The sequence below is a fragment of the Asterias amurensis genome, chromosome 6 (genome assembly GCF_032118995.1).
Source record: "Asterias amurensis chromosome 6, ASM3211899v1".
NCBI lineage: Eukaryota > Metazoa > Echinodermata > Asteroidea > Forcipulatida > Asteriidae > Asterias > Asterias amurensis.
Genome location: NC_092653.1, coordinates 14739434 through 14761155, shown reverse-complemented (window position 1 = coordinate 14761155; position 21722 = coordinate 14739434). Strand labels below are relative to the sequence as shown.

The 21722-nt window shown below is 40.0% G+C and overlaps 3 protein-coding genes across 4 annotated transcripts in view; 1 reads left to right on the top strand and 2 right to left on the bottom strand.

Annotated features, from left to right (window-relative positions):
• Positions 1-22: 22 nt before the first annotated feature.
• On the bottom strand, positions 23-6656 carry LOC139938744 (mitochondrial import inner membrane translocase subunit Tim22-like). The gene is made up of 4 exons (XM_071934363.1): positions 6294-6656; positions 4769-4953; positions 3728-3800; positions 23-1983 (listed from the first exon to the last, which is right to left on the bottom strand). The coding sequence occupies exons 1-4, from the start codon at positions 6538-6540 to the stop codon at positions 1901-1903; spliced, it is 588 nt and encodes a 195-aa protein (XP_071790464.1). The 5' UTR covers positions 6541-6656; the 3' UTR covers positions 23-1900.
• A 1090-nt stretch (positions 6657-7746) lies between these two features.
• LOC139939006 (uncharacterized) lies at positions 7747-13893 on the bottom strand. The gene is made up of 3 exons (XM_071934712.1): positions 13686-13893; positions 11703-11795; positions 7747-11226 (listed from the first exon to the last, which is right to left on the bottom strand). The coding sequence occupies exons 1-3, from the start codon at positions 13776-13778 to the stop codon at positions 7771-7773; spliced, it is 3642 nt and encodes a 1213-aa protein (XP_071790813.1). The 5' UTR covers positions 13779-13893; the 3' UTR covers positions 7747-7770.
• Positions 13894-17113: 3220 nt separating this feature from the next.
• LOC139938950 (uncharacterized) overlaps positions 17114-21722 on the top strand; it is an 18026-nt gene continuing 13417 nt past the window's right edge. For both annotated transcript variants that reach the window (XM_071934630.1, XM_071934629.1), the window contains exon 1: positions 17114-17968. In XM_071934630.1, the coding sequence (XP_071790731.1) occupies positions 17948-17968 (21 nt within the window). In that variant the 5' untranslated portion in view covers positions 17114-17947. The remainder of the gene's footprint in view (positions 17969-21722) is intronic.

Below are 21722 nucleotides of genomic sequence, written 5' to 3'. Positions count from 1 at the left end.
AAACATCTTTCCAACCATATGCATTTAATAAAAAAACGGTTACAAACCCTTTTTATAGACAAACTCGTCCGATCCAAGGCAACGTGTTCCTTTAACAGAATTCAACAGAGTGCCTACATGTACGTGTAAACAGAACAAACCCAGTGCTACATTTATGACAACTTTTTTCCTTTGTAGTCAAGTTTGGTTTTATTGACATCTGGTCTTTGAATCCCACCCGAGTAACTTGTAAACGGTGTTTCCCCTCTTGACTCCGATAGCACTATGTAAAGACCCTAGTAACCTGTGACATCACACGTTCAAGAAAGAACCACGGAGCCTGGACTTCCTGCATGCATTAATTGTACATTAGGCATTCGAAGAACACATAAAATAATATATACCCAAGAGATTGCACTGTCTGATTTTTATCAACCTTTGATACAATGCCAAAAGTTTGCACAACCTAAAGGGAAGGTTTTAGTTTGGTAATAACTAAAAAACAAAAACAAAAAAACAACAACTTATAAAACTGACTTGGTAACGAGCATTGCTGAGCTGCTGATAGTATAAAACAGTGTGAGAAACGGCTCCCTGTGAAGTACATGTAGCATAGATTTTGAGAAAGAGCCAATTTTTCACAAAAATAATAAAAGACTTCTAGCCAGAAGTCTTTTATTCATATCTGAAAGCACACAAATTTGTCCAACAAGGGTGGTTTTTCTCTCATCATTTTCTCCCTACTTCGACAACCAATGACCAATTTAGCTCAAATTTTCACAGGGTTTGTTATTTTATGCTTATGTTGGGGTACACCAAGTGAGAAGACTGGTCTTTGACAATTACCAAACGTGTACCTTCCCTATTAAAAATTGTATACATAGCTTTAATTTTCATAGCTCCTGCATTAAAGATTTAGACAATGGACACTATTGGTAATTGTCAAAGACCAGTCTTCCCACTTGGTGTATCTCAACGTATGCATAAAATAACAAACCTGTGAAAATTTGAGCTCAATTGGTCGTCAGAGTTGTGAGATATTAATGAAAGAAGAAAAACACCCTTGTCACACAAAGTTGTGTGCTTTAAGATGCTTGATTTCGAGACCTCAAATTCTAAACTTGAGGTCTCGAAATCAAATTCGTGGAAAATTACTTCTTTCTCGAAAACTACGTTACATTTCTCGAAAACTACGTTACATTTCTCACAATGTTTTTGACAATTACCAATAGTGTCCAGTGCCTTAAACATGTTAAACACAGTCTATACAGTGCTCATCACACAACAGTACTGGAGTAAAAATCAAAATGAAATAACTATTGCATACTGCATATGTAGTAAAGCCCCCATCACACCAAACTCGTTCTAACTACATTGTGAAAAAAATGTAGGCAAACAAGCTTTTACTGTTTGCAAACGGAGTGGGCAGAGTAGCAACTTTTTACGATCGGTTTACAAACATCAAGGACGAGCTCAGTGTGGTTTGTTCTGGAAAGGTGCTCTAGAACTGCTCCAAAGTTTCGAAACAAGGGACGTGCTAGACTTGCGCACACAAAACGAGTCCATTTGTAACGCGTTCATCCTAATCACAGACTACATGTATGTGTACCCAACTCATTACCAGAATTTAACTTACATATACTAGGGTCACATTAAAGACATATTCCGGAAAAAGCTTTACGTTCTAGCCAGACCAAACCCGTTTTACGTTTTTTTGTTTAGGACTGGTTCAAACATTTTGAGAAATGTCTTGGTGTGACCCAGCCTGAAGATTTTCTCTTCCCTCCACACAGACCTTGCATCACGCCTTACGTCTTCAGTTCTTGATTCAGTTCTTGGTGATGTTTTGCACAGCGTAGTAGCCCCTCTTCTTTCAATACTTAGATTAAAAACAAAGTTTTTCACATGGTTTCTCTTGACGTCAATGCAAATGGAAGTAGTGGTCAATAGCTGCAGAGAAGGCGGCAAATCCTACACATCCAGCGACACCAGGCTTGAGTCCAGCTGTCAAGTTAGAATTGAAAAGGAGAAGGCATTAATGACTGCTAATAATATTGAAGTCTTATATAGCGCACGTATCTACCAAACAAGGTACTCAAGGCGCTGAGTATATACAAACTTTCAGAAAGATAGGTTATTGCAGTGATGAATTCTGAGACCCAATTATTTAGCCCCTTATAAGGGTTTACAAGGTGCTACGGCGCATTAAGCAGCCACAACCAGGAACACCGGGGCGAACCCCTTCTCTTTTCGATAAGTGCACTGGGTTCTTTTACATGCGTTACACAACACATGGGACCAACGGCTTTACGTCCCATCCGAAGGACGAAGCAATGGTTAAGTGTCTTGCTCAAGGACACAGTGTCACGGCTGGGGATTCGAACCCACACTCTGCTGATCAGAAACACCAGAGTTTGAATTCGGTTCTCTTTACCGCTCGGCCACGACACTTCCACTCTATCACAGGCGAGAGCAGATCCGTGGTGTAAAATCCATTGTACATTATGCTGTTATGTATGTAAATACATTGTGTACATAATTAAAGGCAGTGGACACAATTGGTAATTGTCAAATAGTAGCCAGCCTTCACACTTGGTGTATCTCAACATATGCATAAAATAATAAACCTGTGAAAATTTGAGCTCAATCGGTCGTCAAAGTTATGAGATAATAATGAAAGAAAAAAACACCCTTGTCACCCGAAGTTGTGTGCTTTCAGATGCTCATTTAGAGACCTCAAATTCTAAATCTGAGGTCTTGAAATTGAATTTTTGAAAATTTCTTCTTTCTCAAAGACTATGTCACTTCAGAGGGAGCCGTTTCTCACAATGTTGTATACCATCAACTTCTCCCCGCTTGTCACAAAGAAAGGTTTTATGCTAATAATTATTTTGAGTATTTACAATAGTGTCCACTGCCTTTAAAGAACTATTAAGCAGACAGCAGACTTGATCCATTATTTGCTTATATATAAATGTACACCGTACAATTGTCTGCTACCACCCAGCACTTTTAACTCCTTTGATTCTTTCTTCCTTTAAGGCTCTGGACAATATTGGTAATTACTCAAAATAATTATTAGCATAAAACCTCACTTGGTAACGAGAAATGGGGAGAGGTTGATGGTATAAAACATTGTGAGAAATGTAGTTTTTGAGAAAGAACTTAGTTTTCACGAATTTGATCTGAGACCTCAGAATTAGAAAATGAGGTCTCGAAATCAAGCATCTGAAAGCACACAACTTCGTGTGACAAGGGTGTTTTTTCTTTCATTATTATCTCGCAGCTTCGACTTGAGCTTAAATTTTCACAGGTTTGTTATTTTATGCCATATGTTGAGATACAACAAGTGAGAAGACTGGTCTTTGACAATTACCAATAGTGTCCAGTGTCTTTTTAAGTTCCCAAAAGTCTCTTTTTAGGTCAAGTAATAAACCAAGAGGGAAACTTACTTGGTAAATTTGTAAAACAAGTTGGGTTGAGCAAGGAAAAGTTGACAAGAGCGGGATTTGAACCTGTGATTTATAACTTAATGTGCCGACGATCACCAAATGAGTTAATAATCTTTCCCTAATGATACGAGTCTCAGTACTTTGTCAAAGTATATTTTGTTGGCGCCCCAAAATAAGCTTAGTTTGTAAAGCAGGTTCAAATCTTGTTCTAGTCACTCTATCTTTGTTCAAACCCAAAGCTTACTACATGTTACATCTAATATCCAAAATAAATACAAGCAATTTTTCTTACATACCTCTGTATCCTATAAGTCCGCCTGTAACACAGCCTGCCATGGGACTATTCTTCCAGTCACTCTGACCTCGATGCTAAGGTCAAGAAGATAGGAAAGGATATAATTACATACATGTACATGTACATGTACAGGTGTGTACATAAAAATCAATTCCCCCCCCCCCAAAAAAAAAAAAAAAAAAAAATTGTGGGTGGTTTGGCTCAAAAGAAACAACTTAAAATCAAAATTGGATTAGATGTGGGAATAAAACTTCAACTGAGGAAAACCAGCATCATAAGGCAATTATATTTCCGAACAAATTACAATTTTAATGACAAAATACCCAGCTAGCCAAGATCCTCAGTACATTCCTGATTAAACTACAGAGTAAGTTGTTTGTTTTTAAAGCAAGGAAAAAGTCGTTGAAAACTACTGATGAAAGAGACCTTTTAATGGTTAACTTATGGCATTTTCATTTTAGTTTCAGCTCTTCATTTAGTTTCAGTTACTATTGTATGTTGGTTGCAAAGCCAAGGATTCTCAGAGAAGCGGGCTTAAAGGACCGTTACAGAATTGGTCAGAAACGAAAATCGTGAAGATCACAGATTTACATAACAATTCGGAGTCTAAAAAGATGATGATATTAATAGTAGAAAACATCCCTTGAAATATTTCTGTCTGAAATTTCATATTAATTTTTTTTGTGAGAAATAAATAGTCTAATTTCGTGTTTGGAGTTAATCGCTCAGTGAGCGTTTTATTTTATTCATTTTGTTTTGGCATTGATGCAATTGACATTGATGCAAAATTTGCAGATGGCCAATCGATCTCAAACTTTTATGGTTTGTCAATTTATGTATTATAGTGGATTACACAAAGTGCTTACAATGCAAGCAATTGTTTTGTTAGCAAAAACCTATTCTGTAATGCTCCTTTAACAACCACTATACATTGTACAAGCCATGAACCACTATGCAGAGAAGACTGGAAAGGAAGTTTTAGAGGAAAACCCCGAAGAGTCAGTTCCCTGGAACAACGTTCAGGAAGTCAAACTCAACTTACTGATTCTATAACACACTCTGTTCCTGCAAACATGGCGCCAATGAGGGCAAAGTTCTTTGCATGAAAGACGCTTCTCTTGCCCATATCTTTCAGGACGTCCCTGGCTTTTGTTTTGCCCACTTGGTCAGGGTCCACAGGGTCAACACTTGCAGCAAACAACCCAATGGCAGCTCCCAGAGCAAAACCTTCAAAGTAAAGCACAAAATGTATCATGATTATTCAAGTAAAAAATAGGATTTTGTGGCCTTTGTGCCTTTTTGTATATAAATATATATTTAAACATATTTATTGTAATGTTTGTAATTTCAAATACAATTCGGCTTTTTGCTGTGACTTTTGAAATGTTTTTTTTAAATAAACCAATAAACAATAAGGAATATCGAAAATCAAAACACAATGATAACACCAACACCTTGTTTTCAGTATGTTTTCATAACATTGAGAAGTAATGTATTGAAAAGTCCCAAAAAGTGCGATGCGACAGAAAACCCCCAGTAAGTACCGAGTAGAAAATTGCATTTTGTTGAAGATGTTTTTTAATTTAACCCGACAAAATGGCAATACAAGCAATTGAGTGTGTGGGGAAAGTTTTGGTTTCCGAGTACAAACCGCGCTATTGATGGCAAACGATCGTAAAAATGTTCATCTATCAATGATGATTTCAAAGACGTATAGCATTAAAGCCATTGGACCCTTTCGGTACAGAAAAAAAAAAAAGTTCACAGATTTACAAATAATTTACAGGGTTTACAGAAGGTAATGGTGAAAGACTTCTCTAGAAATATTAGTCCATGAAATGCTTTACTTTTTGAGAAAACGGTAAAACAATATAAATTCTCGTTAACGAGAATTACGGATTTGTTATAAACACATGTCATGACACGGCGAAACGCCCGAAAACAGGAGTAAGTTTTTCCGTTATTTTCTCCCGACTCTGATGTCCGATTGAGCCTAGATTTCCACAGGTTTGTTATTTGATATAGAAGTTGTGATACACGAAGTGTGGGCCTTGGACAATAATGTTTACCGAAAGGGTCCAATGGCTTTAAGGAGGCCCTAAACGTATTGTTACACCCCTTATTAGGCTCACGGGGGAGCCTTACAAATTTAAGAGTATCTGCTGACTGTACTGTACTACTGAGTGCATGGATTCTACCTCCATGCTGAGTGTAGTGTAGTTGCGATAACGTAACCCTCCCCCCGCCGGCCGCCGGGAGGAGGGTTACGTTAAAGCAACTTAGTGTAGTGAAGACTTCTGAATCTTTCAATTCAAGCTGTTATAAGTAAGTGTTACTTATCTTTATTTTTTTTTTCCAAATCGAAACATTTATGTCTACATCAATTTAATCAATGGTAAACAAACCAAAAAAGACAGATCAAACAACAACAATTAGAACAATGATTTGAATCAGACTGTCCTGAACTTATTTAGAAAGTAAGTAGTAAGTGAGACCATGGAGGTAGAAATAGTGAGACTATGCTGGGAGGCGAGTTGACTGGCATTCTAATCCTACTTCTGACTTACCAAGCACACAACTCATGACCGTCTTGAATGTACAGCTCTCCATTGCGCGCTCCACCGTGAGTTCCTCCCGTGTTTTAGGCGCCTGTGGCAATCCGAATCGCCTCGTCCCTTCGTTGTGTTTCACCTTGTTCGGTCCGATGAGAGAATCCATCATTTCAACAACATTTACGGGTGACATTTCTGCGTTATTTGCGTCGAAACTTGCCTTGGAATTCTCATCCATGTTGCTGTCGCTGTAAGTCGCCATGTTGGATAAAATTTTAACGGTACCGGTTGAGGGCGCTATTTAAAAAATACGGGACGTCTTTTGGGGAGGCGGGGGGAGGGGGCGGTTTTGGAGTGCTCGCACTTGCAGCTATTCTCTGAAAGAGTCTCAATCGTCTACGTATGTTGCCACTTATGAGCTTCTTCTTCTTCTTTTTTTTCTCTTCTGTTTCTTCTTTTTTTTTTTTTTTTTTTTTTTGGGGGGGGGGGGGGTATTCTTAGAGTAAGGTGTTGAAAGTCTGGGGTGCTCTGATGGCAGCAAAAGGCCTACGTTGGTAAGCTGAAAGCCGCCATCATTCAGCAGGGAGCCGAGAAGTGGTGGTCTTTTTTCGGCCGAAATTGACACAAGGAAGAAAGATACACATCTGTTTGTCTTTTTAATTCTCGATATTGTTGCGTGTGTTAAGTCACATGTATCTTTAACTAAAAAATAACATGAAATACTTTGTTAACTAGAAACGAATTGTTCATTTTGGTCGCGATAAAGTGGAACTATTCAGTTGTTTTGAAAAACGATCGACTTTGGAGAATATCAGGTTTTGGGGACAACAATTAAATAAGGTAAGTTATATTAATTCATTACGCGCTGTAATCATTAATTGTATTTCAGGAATGACATATACTGCTTTAGAGTAATCTTGTTCTAATTATGTTAAAAAAAAAACCAAACAAGGCAATTTTTTCCAGGAGATTCTTTCCACATAGATTATGGGCGAGTGTCCCCCAATGCGGCGAACTGTGTACACATTTCTTCCGATGAAGAACATCTCCATCCAAGGGTCCGAATGAACGGATTCGAGAAACTGCCAAAACGCCCAAAACCCACTTCCCACTATTGCCTTTTGCAATCAACGTCCATAGCCTTTTATGTTTTATATAATATAAAACATTATTAGTGATAGTGTAAAAATATTCAGATTTCAACAGCGAGGGTCGATAATTTAAAGTGATGGCCTATACAGCTTTGGATTGTGCATGACGTCATTGACCACCATCTTTGATGAAAATGTGCCACACATGATCTCATTGGCCGAGATTTGTGTGCAGCGCGTGCACAAGAGCACTTTCCATTGTTTATCAACAAAATTATTGTGGCTATCGATGACACTTTGTGCAATCCTTCTATGGCTTCGGTTTCAGTTTTGGTTTTGGATTCAAGCTAGCCTAGCGAATCCAAAGCCAAAGCCGTGGTTTCAAAAAGGACCTATGCCTATTATTTTCGATCCGAAGCAGGGTTGTGCTTGTGCGCCCGTGATGAGCCAGTAGTATCATCTGCCTTGGTTTGGTCACTACTGCTGCTGCACTCCTCATCCTCCTCGTACCTCGTGACATATCGACCTCCTTCCCAAACCATGTACAACTTCCTACCGTCGCGCTTGATCTGTTTCACCATCTCCGGGGACGTGATCTCACCCTCGGCCAGGGTTCTGTAGTACTCGATCATTGCCTCCTGTGCAGCCCTCGACTGATTCGAGAACCTCCGGAAGGCCTTGTACAAAGACTCGCCAAACTCACGGGTGGCGTCAGCGCACTGGCTCGCGAGTGGGCAGATGGCGGCGTGCTTGTAGACCTCGTCCTCCTTGATGCCCTGCAGGGCTGCAACTACACGCTCCTGGGCTTGGTAAGAGTTGTAGCTGATCGAGCTGGAGTACGAGTTGACAATGTTAATAGCTTGGAAGGCTGAGTCCAGTGGAGTGTGGTCCGTGAAGTACTTGGTCAGCATGTCCTCCAGGGGGACGTTCGGATCGACGTAGTTGACAGGGCGCTCCTTCCAGTCTCCGCGACCCCTTGGTGATCCATCTTCGCTGGGGTTGTTTTGAACCTGAAGCAGGTGTTCCAGCCTATTAGCATCAAGGTTGATTCGCCAGCGGCATGGCGATCGCTGTTGCGATAGACCATCTGCATCGGGGAGCTCATGGGTTGCAGGAGAGCAGGGTAGAGGAGTAACGTACATAGTCAACGACTCACGCTCTACAAGAAGCAACTCTCCGTCTACTTTCCTTGTGGAAGGCAATTCGCTCTTCTCGGTCACTCCTTGGACATTCTTGTCATTATCCGTTTCACTTTTGACTTCCGATTGAGGAGTAAAGTCCACTTTTGTTACCTTCATATTTCTGGTATCATCTTGCTTTTTATCTTCTTCTGTGATAACAACTTTCTCGGGCTTTTGAACTGCCTTGCCATTATCAATTCCACTTTTGACACCAGATTCTCGAGTGATGTCCACTTTTGTCACATTTACTCCATTTCTTCTCCCATCTTCCTTTCTATCTTCTTTGGCGACAACAACTTTCTCTGGTTTTTTCAAAGTAACCTTTTCCTTGTCCATGACTATGCCGACATTCTCCTCGTGCTGCTCGTGTTGAATGTTTTTAGCTACAACTGGCTGCCTTTTGGGAACTGTCTCACTTGGCAGAGATTCTATTTCTTCTGTTGCGGTGAAATCGTCTTTGGACTTCTTTTGAATCAGTGGCAAAGCATCATTAGTGAAAATGTCCCACTTTTCGCCACCAACGTCTAGTGTTTGATGTTCGCCTTCATTGTGTTCCTCCGAAGGTGACCGGTTGTCCTTGTTGGGTGGATGAATCTCTGAATCTGACACTCTAGGTCTGAAGTCATCCACTGGTGTTCGGAATAGCCTGACGCCGATTGCGAGGTCTGGGTAGAACTCCTGGTCCTGGTCAGTGTCTGGAACAGCTATTTCGAGTTGTGAGCCATCAGGGCCGGACATAACTATCTCCGGTTCGGTTTCGATTATCGGTTTCGGTTTCTTGGAATCTCGTTTTGAAAAGGTCTCTTTCGTTTTGACAGTGGCTGAATTGGCAACCGCTGAATTTGCCGCCTTTTCAGTTTTTGTTTTCAACTTGCTCATTGCTTTGTTTATACGTGTTAGTTCCACATTGTGTATTGTAGATGTTGGACCAGAAGGTTCATCTTGGACTAGCTCACCGTGTTTCAGTTTATGTTGTTCGGGACGATAACATCCACCAGACCCGAAGCTTTCCTCCGCGGGATCTTTCTGAAATGCTGGTGGGAGTGTTTGCTTGATGGCGTTCTTGGTGGATGGCTCATTGACTTTACCGGCTAAGCTTCTAACTGGAATCTTTGAATGCGTCACAACTGTGGACTGAGCAGTATGTGTGGCTTCGGACACTTCATTGAACAAACTCAACAGTTTGTGAGAGGGAATCTCTGTTTTACAAACCTTTGTGGACTTTTCTGAATCCCAGTGCTTTGTTGTCACTGTCTTGACGAACGAATCAGGTTTATTCTGCTGATCAGAAACGTCCGTCTTAGTTCTAGTGTTGATCGTGGCAACTTGCGTGAGGGACGTCGTGGGTTTGGGTATCGGAGTTTTGACGACAGTGGCCCCTGGAGGTGAGGACAAGTCATGGGGTGTATCTTTCTGCTGCTGACCAGTTGTCTTGACTTCTTCACAGGCGTTGCCTTCCAATTCGGGGACAGTCTTTTCATGTGCTCTTTCTTGTACACAGTCAGCGTCTGTACACACAAGCTTTTCCACCACTTTTCCCCTGTGTTCATCACGAGGCATGGTATGCTTCAAGTGTGTCTTGTCAGCAACAGCAAGCTCCTTTTCTTTCGAGGACAGGGCCGAGAAGCTTTTAGATACCTCGTCTGTGCGAAGTTTGCCCTTCGGATGGCAGGAAGTGAGGCTTCCTCGTCTCTCTACTTTTGGTTTTGATGCGTTCTCATTGCGGTGATTTTCATCTTGAACCTTCAACTCGTCAGCTGACAAACTGTTTCTTGAAGACACTGAAAATGTGAGCGTTTCCTTTTCTACGCGTTCTTGAGGCATTTGCTGAAGATTTTCAGTCAATTTGCATGTGGGGATAGTCGCTTTGCAGACGGTGGAACTCTGTGGCCGGCAGTCACCCTTGGCTGTCGACGGCATCTGACATGATAGCTCAGTGACTTGGCTTGTTTCACTGGGAACAGTTTCACCTTGTTCCTTTGATACAGAACTGAAACTTCGGGAGCTGATATCATCGGTTCGATAGCTAATGGAGGAAACGAAACTATTCTCAGGTTTGAGTAACTCAGGCGGGTCAGGCCTTGCCTTTGATTCGGCATCGATGTCAAACATGTTCCTGTTTCTGTTGTCACCATCGTCGACGTGTTCAGGCTTGTCATCTGTGGAAGTTTCCGTCCTGACGACCGTAACTGGGATAACTTTTTTCTCTTGTACTTTGTGTTTGTGTAGCACCGCTCTTAGATTAATACAGCTTCGCCTCTGTGAACCATCGTTCTGTGCCTTCCCGAGGGGGTTCAAGCGACGGTGGTGGCCGTGTCTGTGGCAAAGATCGACAGGCTCTAGGTGTTTCAGGCCTTTCGGAAGCCGATCGAAGCAGCCGATGTTACCAATGTAGGTTGGATCGACAACCTTGCATGGAGCCCACGGTGGATTGACAAGATGCTTCTGGGACAACCCCGTGCTTTTGTCTCGTTTAGTGCTAGAATCCACTGCCCTGTGATCATCATGTCTATGCGGCAAATCCCCGCATGGACCTTGGTGACGTCCAGGGAGGTTAGGAGGGCTGCACCGACCAGGAATGAGTCTCGGTAGGTCCGCCTTCCGTTGCTGGGCAGAGAGCTGTCGGTGAAACTTCGGCTTGGTCGTTGTCTGAGCAGCGTCACGCTGCATCGCAGGCTAAAATAGGAAACAAAAATGAACATACAATTTTTAATTTAGGGCACAATGCATGCTTCAAAATAGAGAAAATAGTTTAAAACATGCAAAAGATGATGCACAGTAGAGCATTGCCAACACACGTTTATTTAAAATCGATACTCGTAATAAACTGAACTTGTTAATGACAGCTTAGTAAAGATTACCTCAAATGGAGTACTAGTTAATGTACTTCTTGTTAAAATTGTGAGTCATGTATAGAGACGAAAGAAACCTACTCCACAAAAAAATAATCTTTAGTGTCAACATCACATAGAACAATTGACATCAGATGTGCCGTCCCTCATCTGATTTGAATTTATTTTAATCTTACGATTCCACCAACTGCAGCACTATTCCTTTTGACCTTAAAAGAACGCAAAAATCAGTAGAGAATATTATCACAAAAGAAAATTGTTTTCGTCATTCACGAATTATATATTGCTCCCGGAAATTACCTTGTGCCTAATATTCATGGTAGCTGCACTGAGGACAGAAGCGGGAAACTCCGGGTCTGTCTCTATTGCTGGCAGAGGCAGCTTCTTGGAAAACTGGAGACGAAAAAAAAAGTATTGCGAGTGGTCGAAACATTTTGGGAAACATTTGGCACAGACTTTCCTTGCATTAAGTCACGATTCATTTTTGGTTAAAGTTATTACAATAACAACTGTTATAGGTTTATAGACCTTTCTTTTGTTGATAAGCAAACCGCCTTGGTTGGCATGGTCGGCCGAAAGTTAGTAAATCATTAAATCGTAAAAACAGATGTTTTAACAGAATTCAACATTTTCTGCAAACTTTCAATTAAATAAAATACCTCTCATATTTAGTTGTTTTGTTTTAAACAAAATCAACAAATTTGGTTCATTGTTACCAAAAAATATCGATCCATTCTTGATTTGCACATAATATGGCTTTCCATAGTTTTCCAATCTGGGTTGGCAAAAACTCGGTCTATAGCTGTTGGTTTTGTTACCTAGTGAGTCTGCTGCCACCAAGCGTTCCAAAGTCTCCCATAATACCGTGTGGTGGGAAAGGAATTAATCGGTCACTTAGCAAGTCCAAACGTTTGAATGCTTGCTGCTTCCGAATAAAATTGAATGGCTTCTGTTACTGTTAGGCCAAGGCAAGGGTCCAATTTCACAAAGCTGCTTACAGTTTTCTGCTTAGCAAAACATTAACATAATGAAAACGTAATAACAAACCTTTTGAAAATTTTGGCTCATCAATTGGTCATTGAAGTTGCATGGAAATAATTGGAAAAAGAAATTCAAATCTCTGGGATGGAAATTGCCCTTTTCTCTAATCCCCTTTTGAGCTTGGGCTTCGTCGGTTATTTTGAAAACTGCATGTATCCGCCAGTACAAAGCAATCAAGTGTTAAAATATCATGGTGGAGCCTACATCTTGCAGTGGATCGGTAATGTCTCAAAGTCAAATCAAAGCTCCCCGGGCAAAACATAACAGACAATGTGATAACAGAACATAATGTTGGGATACTATGCATGCGAACCTGGCATATGGCTAGCGCTCTACCCAAGGGTCTGTGTGACCATGGTGTGACCAATCTCTTAAAAGATTTGCCCAGTTTGCATGAAGGTTAGGGTTGGATACCGTATTGTCGAGACGTGCCACAAGGGCCAAACAATGGAGACTGACATTCTGCCACGTACCAAAATGGTTTGTACATTATTCTTAAAAATTGAATGTGACAGAGAATTTATCAGCAGAAATAAGTAGTTTATTATGACATTTAGTACAGTTTTATTCGTCTATTCAGTGCTGTTATCCTGTTTTGTTGTTGTTTTGTTGTAACGGGCACATTCACCACAAGCCTCGGCTTTTAGTTTTAGGATAATGCCTCAATGTGAATGTGGACATAAACGTTCTTTGGATTGATTATTGAAACTATCGAAAAAAATATAATAGTTAATTCTTCTGGTAGCTAGGTGATAATGTTTTTTTTTTATAACATATAATTATGCTATTAGGCCGAAATAAAAAACAAGTTTTGAACTGAATGTAAATGCACTGGGTCCAATTTATTAATAAGCAGTATAACTAAGACAGATTCTTTGCTAAGCGAGAATTTAGTCGAGCACCAGCAACCATGGAAACTTAGTGTAATTTGGGCTGGTAACCTGATTCTGTAAAGCAATACTATTTTGTTTAGCGAGTTTTTGCGCTTACATGCTTTATGAAATAGGGCACTGCATGGGTTCAATTTTCATTTAAAGCTGTTTAGCAAAAAGTACTGCTCATCAAAATGTCTTTGCTTAACAACACATAATGGTCGCAAAACTTTAAGGAATGTCGGCTAGTAACCTGTTTTTTTTGCTAGCAAGATTTTCCTGTGCTAAGCAGGTTTTTGTGCTTATACAGACTACCCCCTCATGGGTAAAACGGTGTAGTGTGTATTGAATCGCGAGAGCTTGGACCTACCTCAGAGGTTTTCCCGGGTTGCCCCTCGCCGTTGTCCCGTAAACGTGGTGTGCCTGGGTCGTCACCCTTGGTGGAATTTATCAGCTTTTTCATGTCCCACGAAATAGACAGGGGAGGGGAACTTTAAAATGGAAAATGGGGATTTTGTTTGTTTGTAGTACTTACAAAAATCTTACTAACTCGATTTGAGGTCGTTTGATGAGGCGCGTGTGGTTGTAGATTTTTTATGCATCGTATGCGCTGTATATGGAAATGGAATAACTGCAGAACGCGCGCGCCTTTTTGCGAGTGACACGCTCGCACATGACTACAGACTAGACTGCTGTTCTCATGGTTGGATTGGTCCATGGCCGCCTTTATTTCCAGTGAGTTTCACTTCTGAATCTGAATCATAGTTATGACCATTGATCTCCATTATACTGTCAGTATAATGGAGATCAATGGTTATGACTTACAGTTAGCAAATGTTGGTGCTTAATTAACGATGTGCACATGGGTTATTGTGAACATTACAGGAAATGATTCGAAAGTTCAGATTGACCTGGCTAATGAAAAATGTCGATGGAACTTTTGTGATTGTTTTAGACCTTTTTGGACACAAAACTGAAGAGCATGGAAATCGTTAGCCATTGCGATTTGAGTGAGGGCATTGTCGGACAAACTGTCCTGCGTTGGTTTCGTACAGCCATTGATGAATCACAAAAAAACGGTTCTTTGGAATTTATGACTACGTACAATATCAAAGACCAACTCGACCGATCCAAGGCCACGTGTTCCTTTAAAGGAACACGTTGCCTTGGATCGGTCGAGTTGGTCTTTAAAGGAACACGTTGCCTTGGATCGGTCGAGTTGGTCTTTAAAGGAACACGTTGCCTTGGATCGGTCGAGTTGGTCTTTGAAAAGCGTTTGACAACTGGGTCTTTACATCCAAAGGAGGGATATTCGGCAGTCAAAAATATGACAAAAGTGTTAAAACACATTTTTAAGCAACCGGGTAACTTTGACATTGGGAAATGTATAAAAAATGCATCAAAAGCAACATTCGGTATGAAGACATTCCTTTTTTTCAAGTTTGACTATGGTTACAAATAAATGAATTTAGTCTGATATACACAACTCCTTTCGTTTGAAGTCGGAATTTCATCAACTTTATCATCTAAACATTGGCTTGCTGTGGGGTTAAAGGCAGTGGACACTATTGGTAATTACTCAAAATAATTATCAGCATAAAACCTTACTTGGAAACGAGTAATGGGGAGAGGTTGATGGTATAAAACATTGTGAGAAACGGCTCCCTCGAAGTGACATAGTTTTCGAATAAGAAATTATTTTCCACGAATTTGATTTCGAGACCTCAAGTTTAGAACTTGAGGTCTCGAAATCAACCATCAAACGCACACAACTTCGTGTGACAAGGGTGTTTTTTCTTTCATTATTATCTCGCAACTTCGACGACCGATTGAGCTCAAATTTTCACAGGTTTGTTATTTTATGCATATGTTGAGATAAACCAAGTGAGAAGACTGGTCTTTGACAATTACCAATAGTGTCCGGTGTCTTTAACTAAACATACACGGGAGCAGAATGGGATTTTCCCTGGTTTTTTGCCTAGAGGGGTCTTAACCTATCTGACTGTAAGATCCCTAGCGTGCTCACCAAAAGCTGTAGCTGCGGCTGTTTGTTTGCCGTGTCCCGGAACAAAGATTTAAAGGCAGAGGACACTATTGGTAATACTTAAAATAATTATTAGCATAAAACCTTACCTTGTTACCAGTAGTAGAGAGCTGCTGATAGAATAAAACGATTTCAGAAACGGCTCCCTCTGAAGTGACATAGTTTTCGAGAAAGAAGTAATTTTCCACGAATTTGATTTTGAGACCTCAGATTTAAAATTTGAGGTCTCGAAATCAAGCATCTGAAAGTGCACAACTTCGTGTGACAAGGGTGTTTTTTCTTTCATTATTATCTCGCAACTTTGATGACCGATTGAGCTCAAATTTTCACAGGTTTGTTATTTTATGCATGTTGAGATACACCAACTATGATGACTAATCTTTGACAATTACCAATAGTGTCCAGTGTCTTTAACAAGAAATTCATCGTGTATTGAAAGTTTAAACTGTGCACGGGAATGATAAAACATGCCTCAGGAGTTCGCACACAACACTGAATGTGCACAGTATAATAGGCCAATGTATTCACGCATAAGTGCATAAGAAAAGATCTTTAGCAATGCCGGTCCAAACTCTAGTTGTGACAATCGAAATTCGCCATTTTGATAATCCTTATCCAATACTGTTTGTAACTTTTGCATTAAGCTTGATCTTGAACTTGTCTGGTATATAATGGTTTATGAAATGAAAGTGTAAAATTGTGTTTTTCTCGCCAACACATTTTGGGTCGGAGCTGGCGACTCATCATATTCCACAATGCGCTATCCTGCTTGTAAATGTGAATTTGAATGGAGGTCTTTTAGCTGTTTTTGTTTAACCAACGAGCAACAATTTCTGGAAGTTTCACAAGAGTTGTTGTAGATAAGGGTATCAATAAAAAAAACGATTGTGGTATGACGAGGTGCGGTGGGTACCAACTGCAATCTCTCTGTCGGGCACCATTCAAACGGACACCAAGGAAATGTCCAAAGGTCGCCTACAGGAAGTTCAACATTTTCGACACGCACCTTTCTTACTGCGTTCTCATCAAAGGGGCACACAAAATATTAACAGGACGCGTAAGCTACAATCTTTATAAGATAGTTAGGCTTTAAAGACAGTGGACACTATTGGTAATTGTCAAAGACCAGTCTTCTCACTTGGTGTATCTCATCATATGCATAAATAAGAAACCTGTGAAAATTTGAGCGAGACAAAAATGAAAGAAAAAACACCCTTGTCACACGGAGTTGTGTGCTTTCAGATGCTTGAGTTCGAGACCTCAAATTCTAAACTTGAGTTCGAGACCCCAAATTCTAAACTTGAGGTCTCGAAATCAAATTCGTGGAAAATACTTCTTTCTCGAAATTTCCACTTCAGAGGCAGCCGTTTCTCACAATGTTTTATACTACCAACCTCTCTCTATTACTCAACACCAAGTAAGGTTTTATACTAATAATTATTTTGAGTAATTACCAATAGTGTCCACTGCCTTTAAGATAACAATTCCAACTGTTTGATTCGAGGTCATTACTAAATATGACATGATTTAATTATAACCATCATGAAAAATAATATCCCCTTAAACACAACTGGGTCCGCAAGTTCACCAAACGTCCACTTCCCGACACTATCTCTTATCATAGCAAGCTCTCACTGTTGCGCAATAATTATCTCCCTGCAGCACAAACTCGACCTTTGACTCAAAGATAATGGTTATAAATAATAGGGTGCGTTCGTTTAGCTCCCATGGGTCGACCCCGGTACGTGGCGGTTTTTTTTTACAGGACGAACGTGGGTAATTATCTGCACACACTTGTCCTGGGAAGAAAAAAAACCGCCCCACACCGGGGTCGACCCAGGGAAGCTAAACGAACGCACCCATACAATAATAGAAGTCTGCTTCTTGCAATGTAAACAGTAAACGAGACGCTTAAATCCCATCGTAAGACCATGGAGCTAGGAGCTCTACGGAGAAGACAAAGTGATTTACCAAACAGGTGGTTGTATACGGAATGTAGGAGTCAAGGACAAGTCTCTGAGCGGCCAGTCTACACCAACACGGCAGACAATAACAAAGGTCTGTAATGAGATGTTCAGCGCATTATGCTGAATGTGCACATGACGCCATCCGTGTGCGCTTTAATAATCACGAGGTGCTATACATGAACCAATGTATAGAGGGGAAACCCCATAATATGGAGTGAACGTAACTGGAACATCAATCTTGTGGATTATAAATCATGTGGATCAACACTACACGCTGATATATGTTGTGACTGGACCGTGGATCTTCAAGACTTTATAAGTATTGTTGTCACACATACTGTAGAATAATTAAGCGAATCATACTTAATGAACATGACCTTTTCCTATTAACCCCAAGATGAGCGGAGTATAATGGGAACACTCTCAATCGACGAGCCTGAAGAGGAAGTCATCCATTTTACACAATATCAGAGAGACACACTCAGCGTGTAAACATTGAGCTGCAAAGCTGTCATTATACAAACCATAGAGGTCTGCCCTTCCTCTATGTACAAACTAAACTACAGACGGACATATGCAAACATTGTTTTGTGTGTTTGCATTTCCTGAAAAGTGATCGTCATGTTTGCCTACAATTTCCAGGTAGGTTATTGTTATTATCAACATGTGTGGCGTCTTAGGTTGCACCCCTATAAATCATCTCCCATATTATTGCAAACAGTGCAACTTGCAACATTATTCAACAATAAATAATACAGTACTTAAAAAGTCTCACAGCTTTTCTCTGTAAAGATAGAATTGAGGGCCCCCTATCTGAAAGTGTTTCATTGTAAAATGTTACCCAATGGTTGGCTAATCGCTAGAAAGAACACATCAAAAGCAGTAATTTGGTGAGTGTCTAAGCTTTGGGTATCGCGTTGCTGAGTTACTCCCGTTTGAAATCAGCCACTACACCATTTTATTTGAAAAACGAATTACAAGTAAAATGGTATTTCAAACTTCCATTGTGTGCAAAAGGATAAAAATTAGACATAAGTATGATCACAAAATTGTTGTATTCATTGCTTTATCGCCTAAAAGTAAGTGTTCTAAAGGTTAACCATGCATCTAAAGATCTTAAAAAGATTTTTTTTAAAATACATTTTCCACATTAAACTGTCCATAACTTAATATTGCATTGGGCTACATGTTGTGACTCATTTTCACAGAGTGGGTCACAGTTGTGCATTGTTATTATAAATTATATGTATGGCGCCCGAGGGTGTACCATCCCATCTATGACTGTAGCAAACAGTGCAAAATATCCAAAAATAACAAGAATAAAGTACCTTTTAAAGTCTCAAAGCTTTTCTACTGTAAAGACCGATTTGATGGCCCCCTAAAAAGGTTTCATTGTAAAAGTGTTGCCTAATGTTTGGCTACAGTTTCCACAGTGTGTCTTGTTATTATTAAACTAATGTCTGGCGTCTAAGTGCATGCACTTCATAAATCATCTCCGTAAGCAAACACGTGCAACTTGCAAAACAAATAAAATAAAAGTAATACAATACTTAACGTCTCAAAGCTTTTCTACTGTAAAGACAGATTTGAGGGGCCCCCTTAAAAAGGGTTTCAGTGTAAAAATATTGCCCAATGTTTGGGTAGTTATATAATCAGTTGTGCATTGTTGTTATTTATGAATGCTATGTCTGGCGCCCGAGGGTGTGCCATTCCTATATTCCATAGCAAACAGTGAAAAAAAGAAGAAAAACTAGACATAAAAGTTTTGTTAATTACAAAAATACGGTGTTCGGTTGGGCGTTACGTGATGACGTAGTTCAAAAACATTGAACCATAAACATAACGATGACTTTTTCTACAACGTGTCGTTAATTTTTATAGTTAAACTTGTGTCACAGGTTTTAACGACTCCTTTTTTCTTCACAAATGCAATATTTTTGTGTGAGATTGTCTTTAGGTTTTAATTTGCAATTTCCAATGGGGCATTTTTGTAGTTCTTTATACATGAATTTTTAAATTTTCAACCTCTCTTTTGAGCCGGAAGACAAAATCAAAATGGGGTCATGTCTGTGAGGCGTTTACGGAGTTTTTAATGCCCTTTCCGATGATGTATTGATTGTAAAAATCCCTTATGTAGATCTAAAGTTATGATTTTTTGAAATAATAAACTTTGAATTAGTGTATCTTGTCAACTGATGACGTCATCGTGACGTAACAACTTTTGCATCATCTACTGGTTATTGTCTACCTGTGTGCAAAGTTTCAACTTAATGCAAGCTTCGCATCTATGCTTTTTCTTGCGGACAATCGACAGCGAGAGGAAGAAGAAAAACAAAAAAAAAGAAAAAACCGAACAATAACAAAGAGTTGTTCGGGCTGTTACCCGAACACCTAAAAAAACCCGAACAAAATCAAAGAGTTGTTCGGGCTTGTTGCCCGAACACCTAAAAAAAAAACGAACAAAAATAAGAGGTGTTCCGGGCTGTTGGCCCGAACACCTAAAAAAAAACCGAACAAAAACAAGAGGTCTTCGGACTCGAGTCCGAACACCTAAAAAGAAGAAGAAGAAGAAGAAGAAGAAGAAGAAGTATGAAGAAAAAGAAAAAAAAGCCGAACAAAAATAAGAGGTGTTCCGGGCTGTTGGCCCGAACACCTAAAAAACATGCCATGATGTTTCAGTGAAACACCACAAACGGTAAATGAAAACGTGTATTATTCACAATTCTTGTCTCCAATGATTCAACTTTACACGGAGGCAACGGTGCAGAGCGGCGGTACCGCACGTTCTGTACAAAGAAATCTAATCCTCAGCTCGTTAATCGCCGGCCGTCCAGCTGAAGGTCTCCTATCTTTTTCCACTGGTTAGACGGGGGCATTGTCAGGGTATTCTTTTGTTACTCTGCGGTTTTGCGGGTCGTTCGAGCTCCTTCTATTCCTTCCTCCATGGTTGTGGCGACAACAACCTTTTTATCCTTTTGACAACCATCATACATAATATTACTTCACGGCTGATGGTTGCACTCTGGTATTGTCACCCTTCAACTCGGCTCCGTTCCGCGCTGTCTGGTACCTTCCATACATACATTTTGTTGTGAAGATTTTAATTGTGTAAAGGCGTATAGTTTGATGAATAATATGACGAAAACAAACTTTTATCCTTTTGAACTGAATTCATGATTTATTGTCTCATTCTTCTCACGTAGCCATTTAGTAGGGTCAAAACGTGAGGACAGTAACACTATTTTGCAAGTACATGTACACCATGTAATGTTAGTTGGACGCTGTTTGCCAACAGCCATTAACCTTTTTTTAAATAAAATCAGTAAATTAATAGTTTTGCTTGTTACATAAAGTAAAATTGAAGAGGATGCCTGAATTGACTAATACAATCGGAGTTGGATGAGGTGTAGACTTGATTCAAGTCTTAGATTGTGGTTATTCTTCTGCATCCCAGGCACGAAAAACGCCCCATATTATTAGCGATCACGCGGGCCCTAACTCGCAATCTCAATACACACACGTTGCAACGTGTGCAGGCTGTGCATAAGTAAACTTCTTAATTAGTTTTGTATAAGTAAACTTCTTAATTAGTTACTGTAAGTCGACTTGGTGAGATAAATTATGTCAGTAAGTCGACTTACCATTTTATCTAAGTCGACTTGGTGAGATAAATTATGTTGTTAAGTCAACTGATTGTTTTGAATAAGTCGACTTAGCAAAATAATATGTCGATAAGTAACTGATTCCACGAAATAAGTCGTCTTGATGAAATAACGTATGTCGGTAACTCGATATGTCGGATGGCACTCCTGGAGCTCCATAGGTGACCTTTTGCCAGTCAAAACTTATCAATGGAAAATCACGCCTGTGCACGCATATGGCACTGGCGTATAATGTGTAAACAAGTCTGAACAAGCTATAGACGCGAGGGGTATGCTGCGTTAGGCATAAACACTTAGGCCAAGAAAATATACAAATGCTTACTTTTGAACCGTAAGACAAGGTCAAAATGGGATTATGTCTGCGAGGCGTTTACGGAGTTTTGAACGATGATTCCGATGATGTATTGATTGTAAGCATCCCCTGTGTAGATCAGAAGTTATGATTTTCTATCAACAAAAAACTTTGAATGACCATCATTCAAGAACGGTGAAGTCATCATGACGTAACAACTTTTGCATCATCTACTGGTTATTGTCTACCTGTGTGCAAAGTTTCAAGTTAATGCAAGCTTCGCATCTATGCTTTTTTTGCGGACAATCGACAGCGAGAGGAAGAAGAAAAACCAAAAAAAAGAAAAAACCGAACAATAACAAAGAGTTGTTCGGGCTGTTACCCGAACACCTAAAAAAAAAACCGAACAAAATCAAAGAGTTGTTCGGGCTGTTGCCCGAAC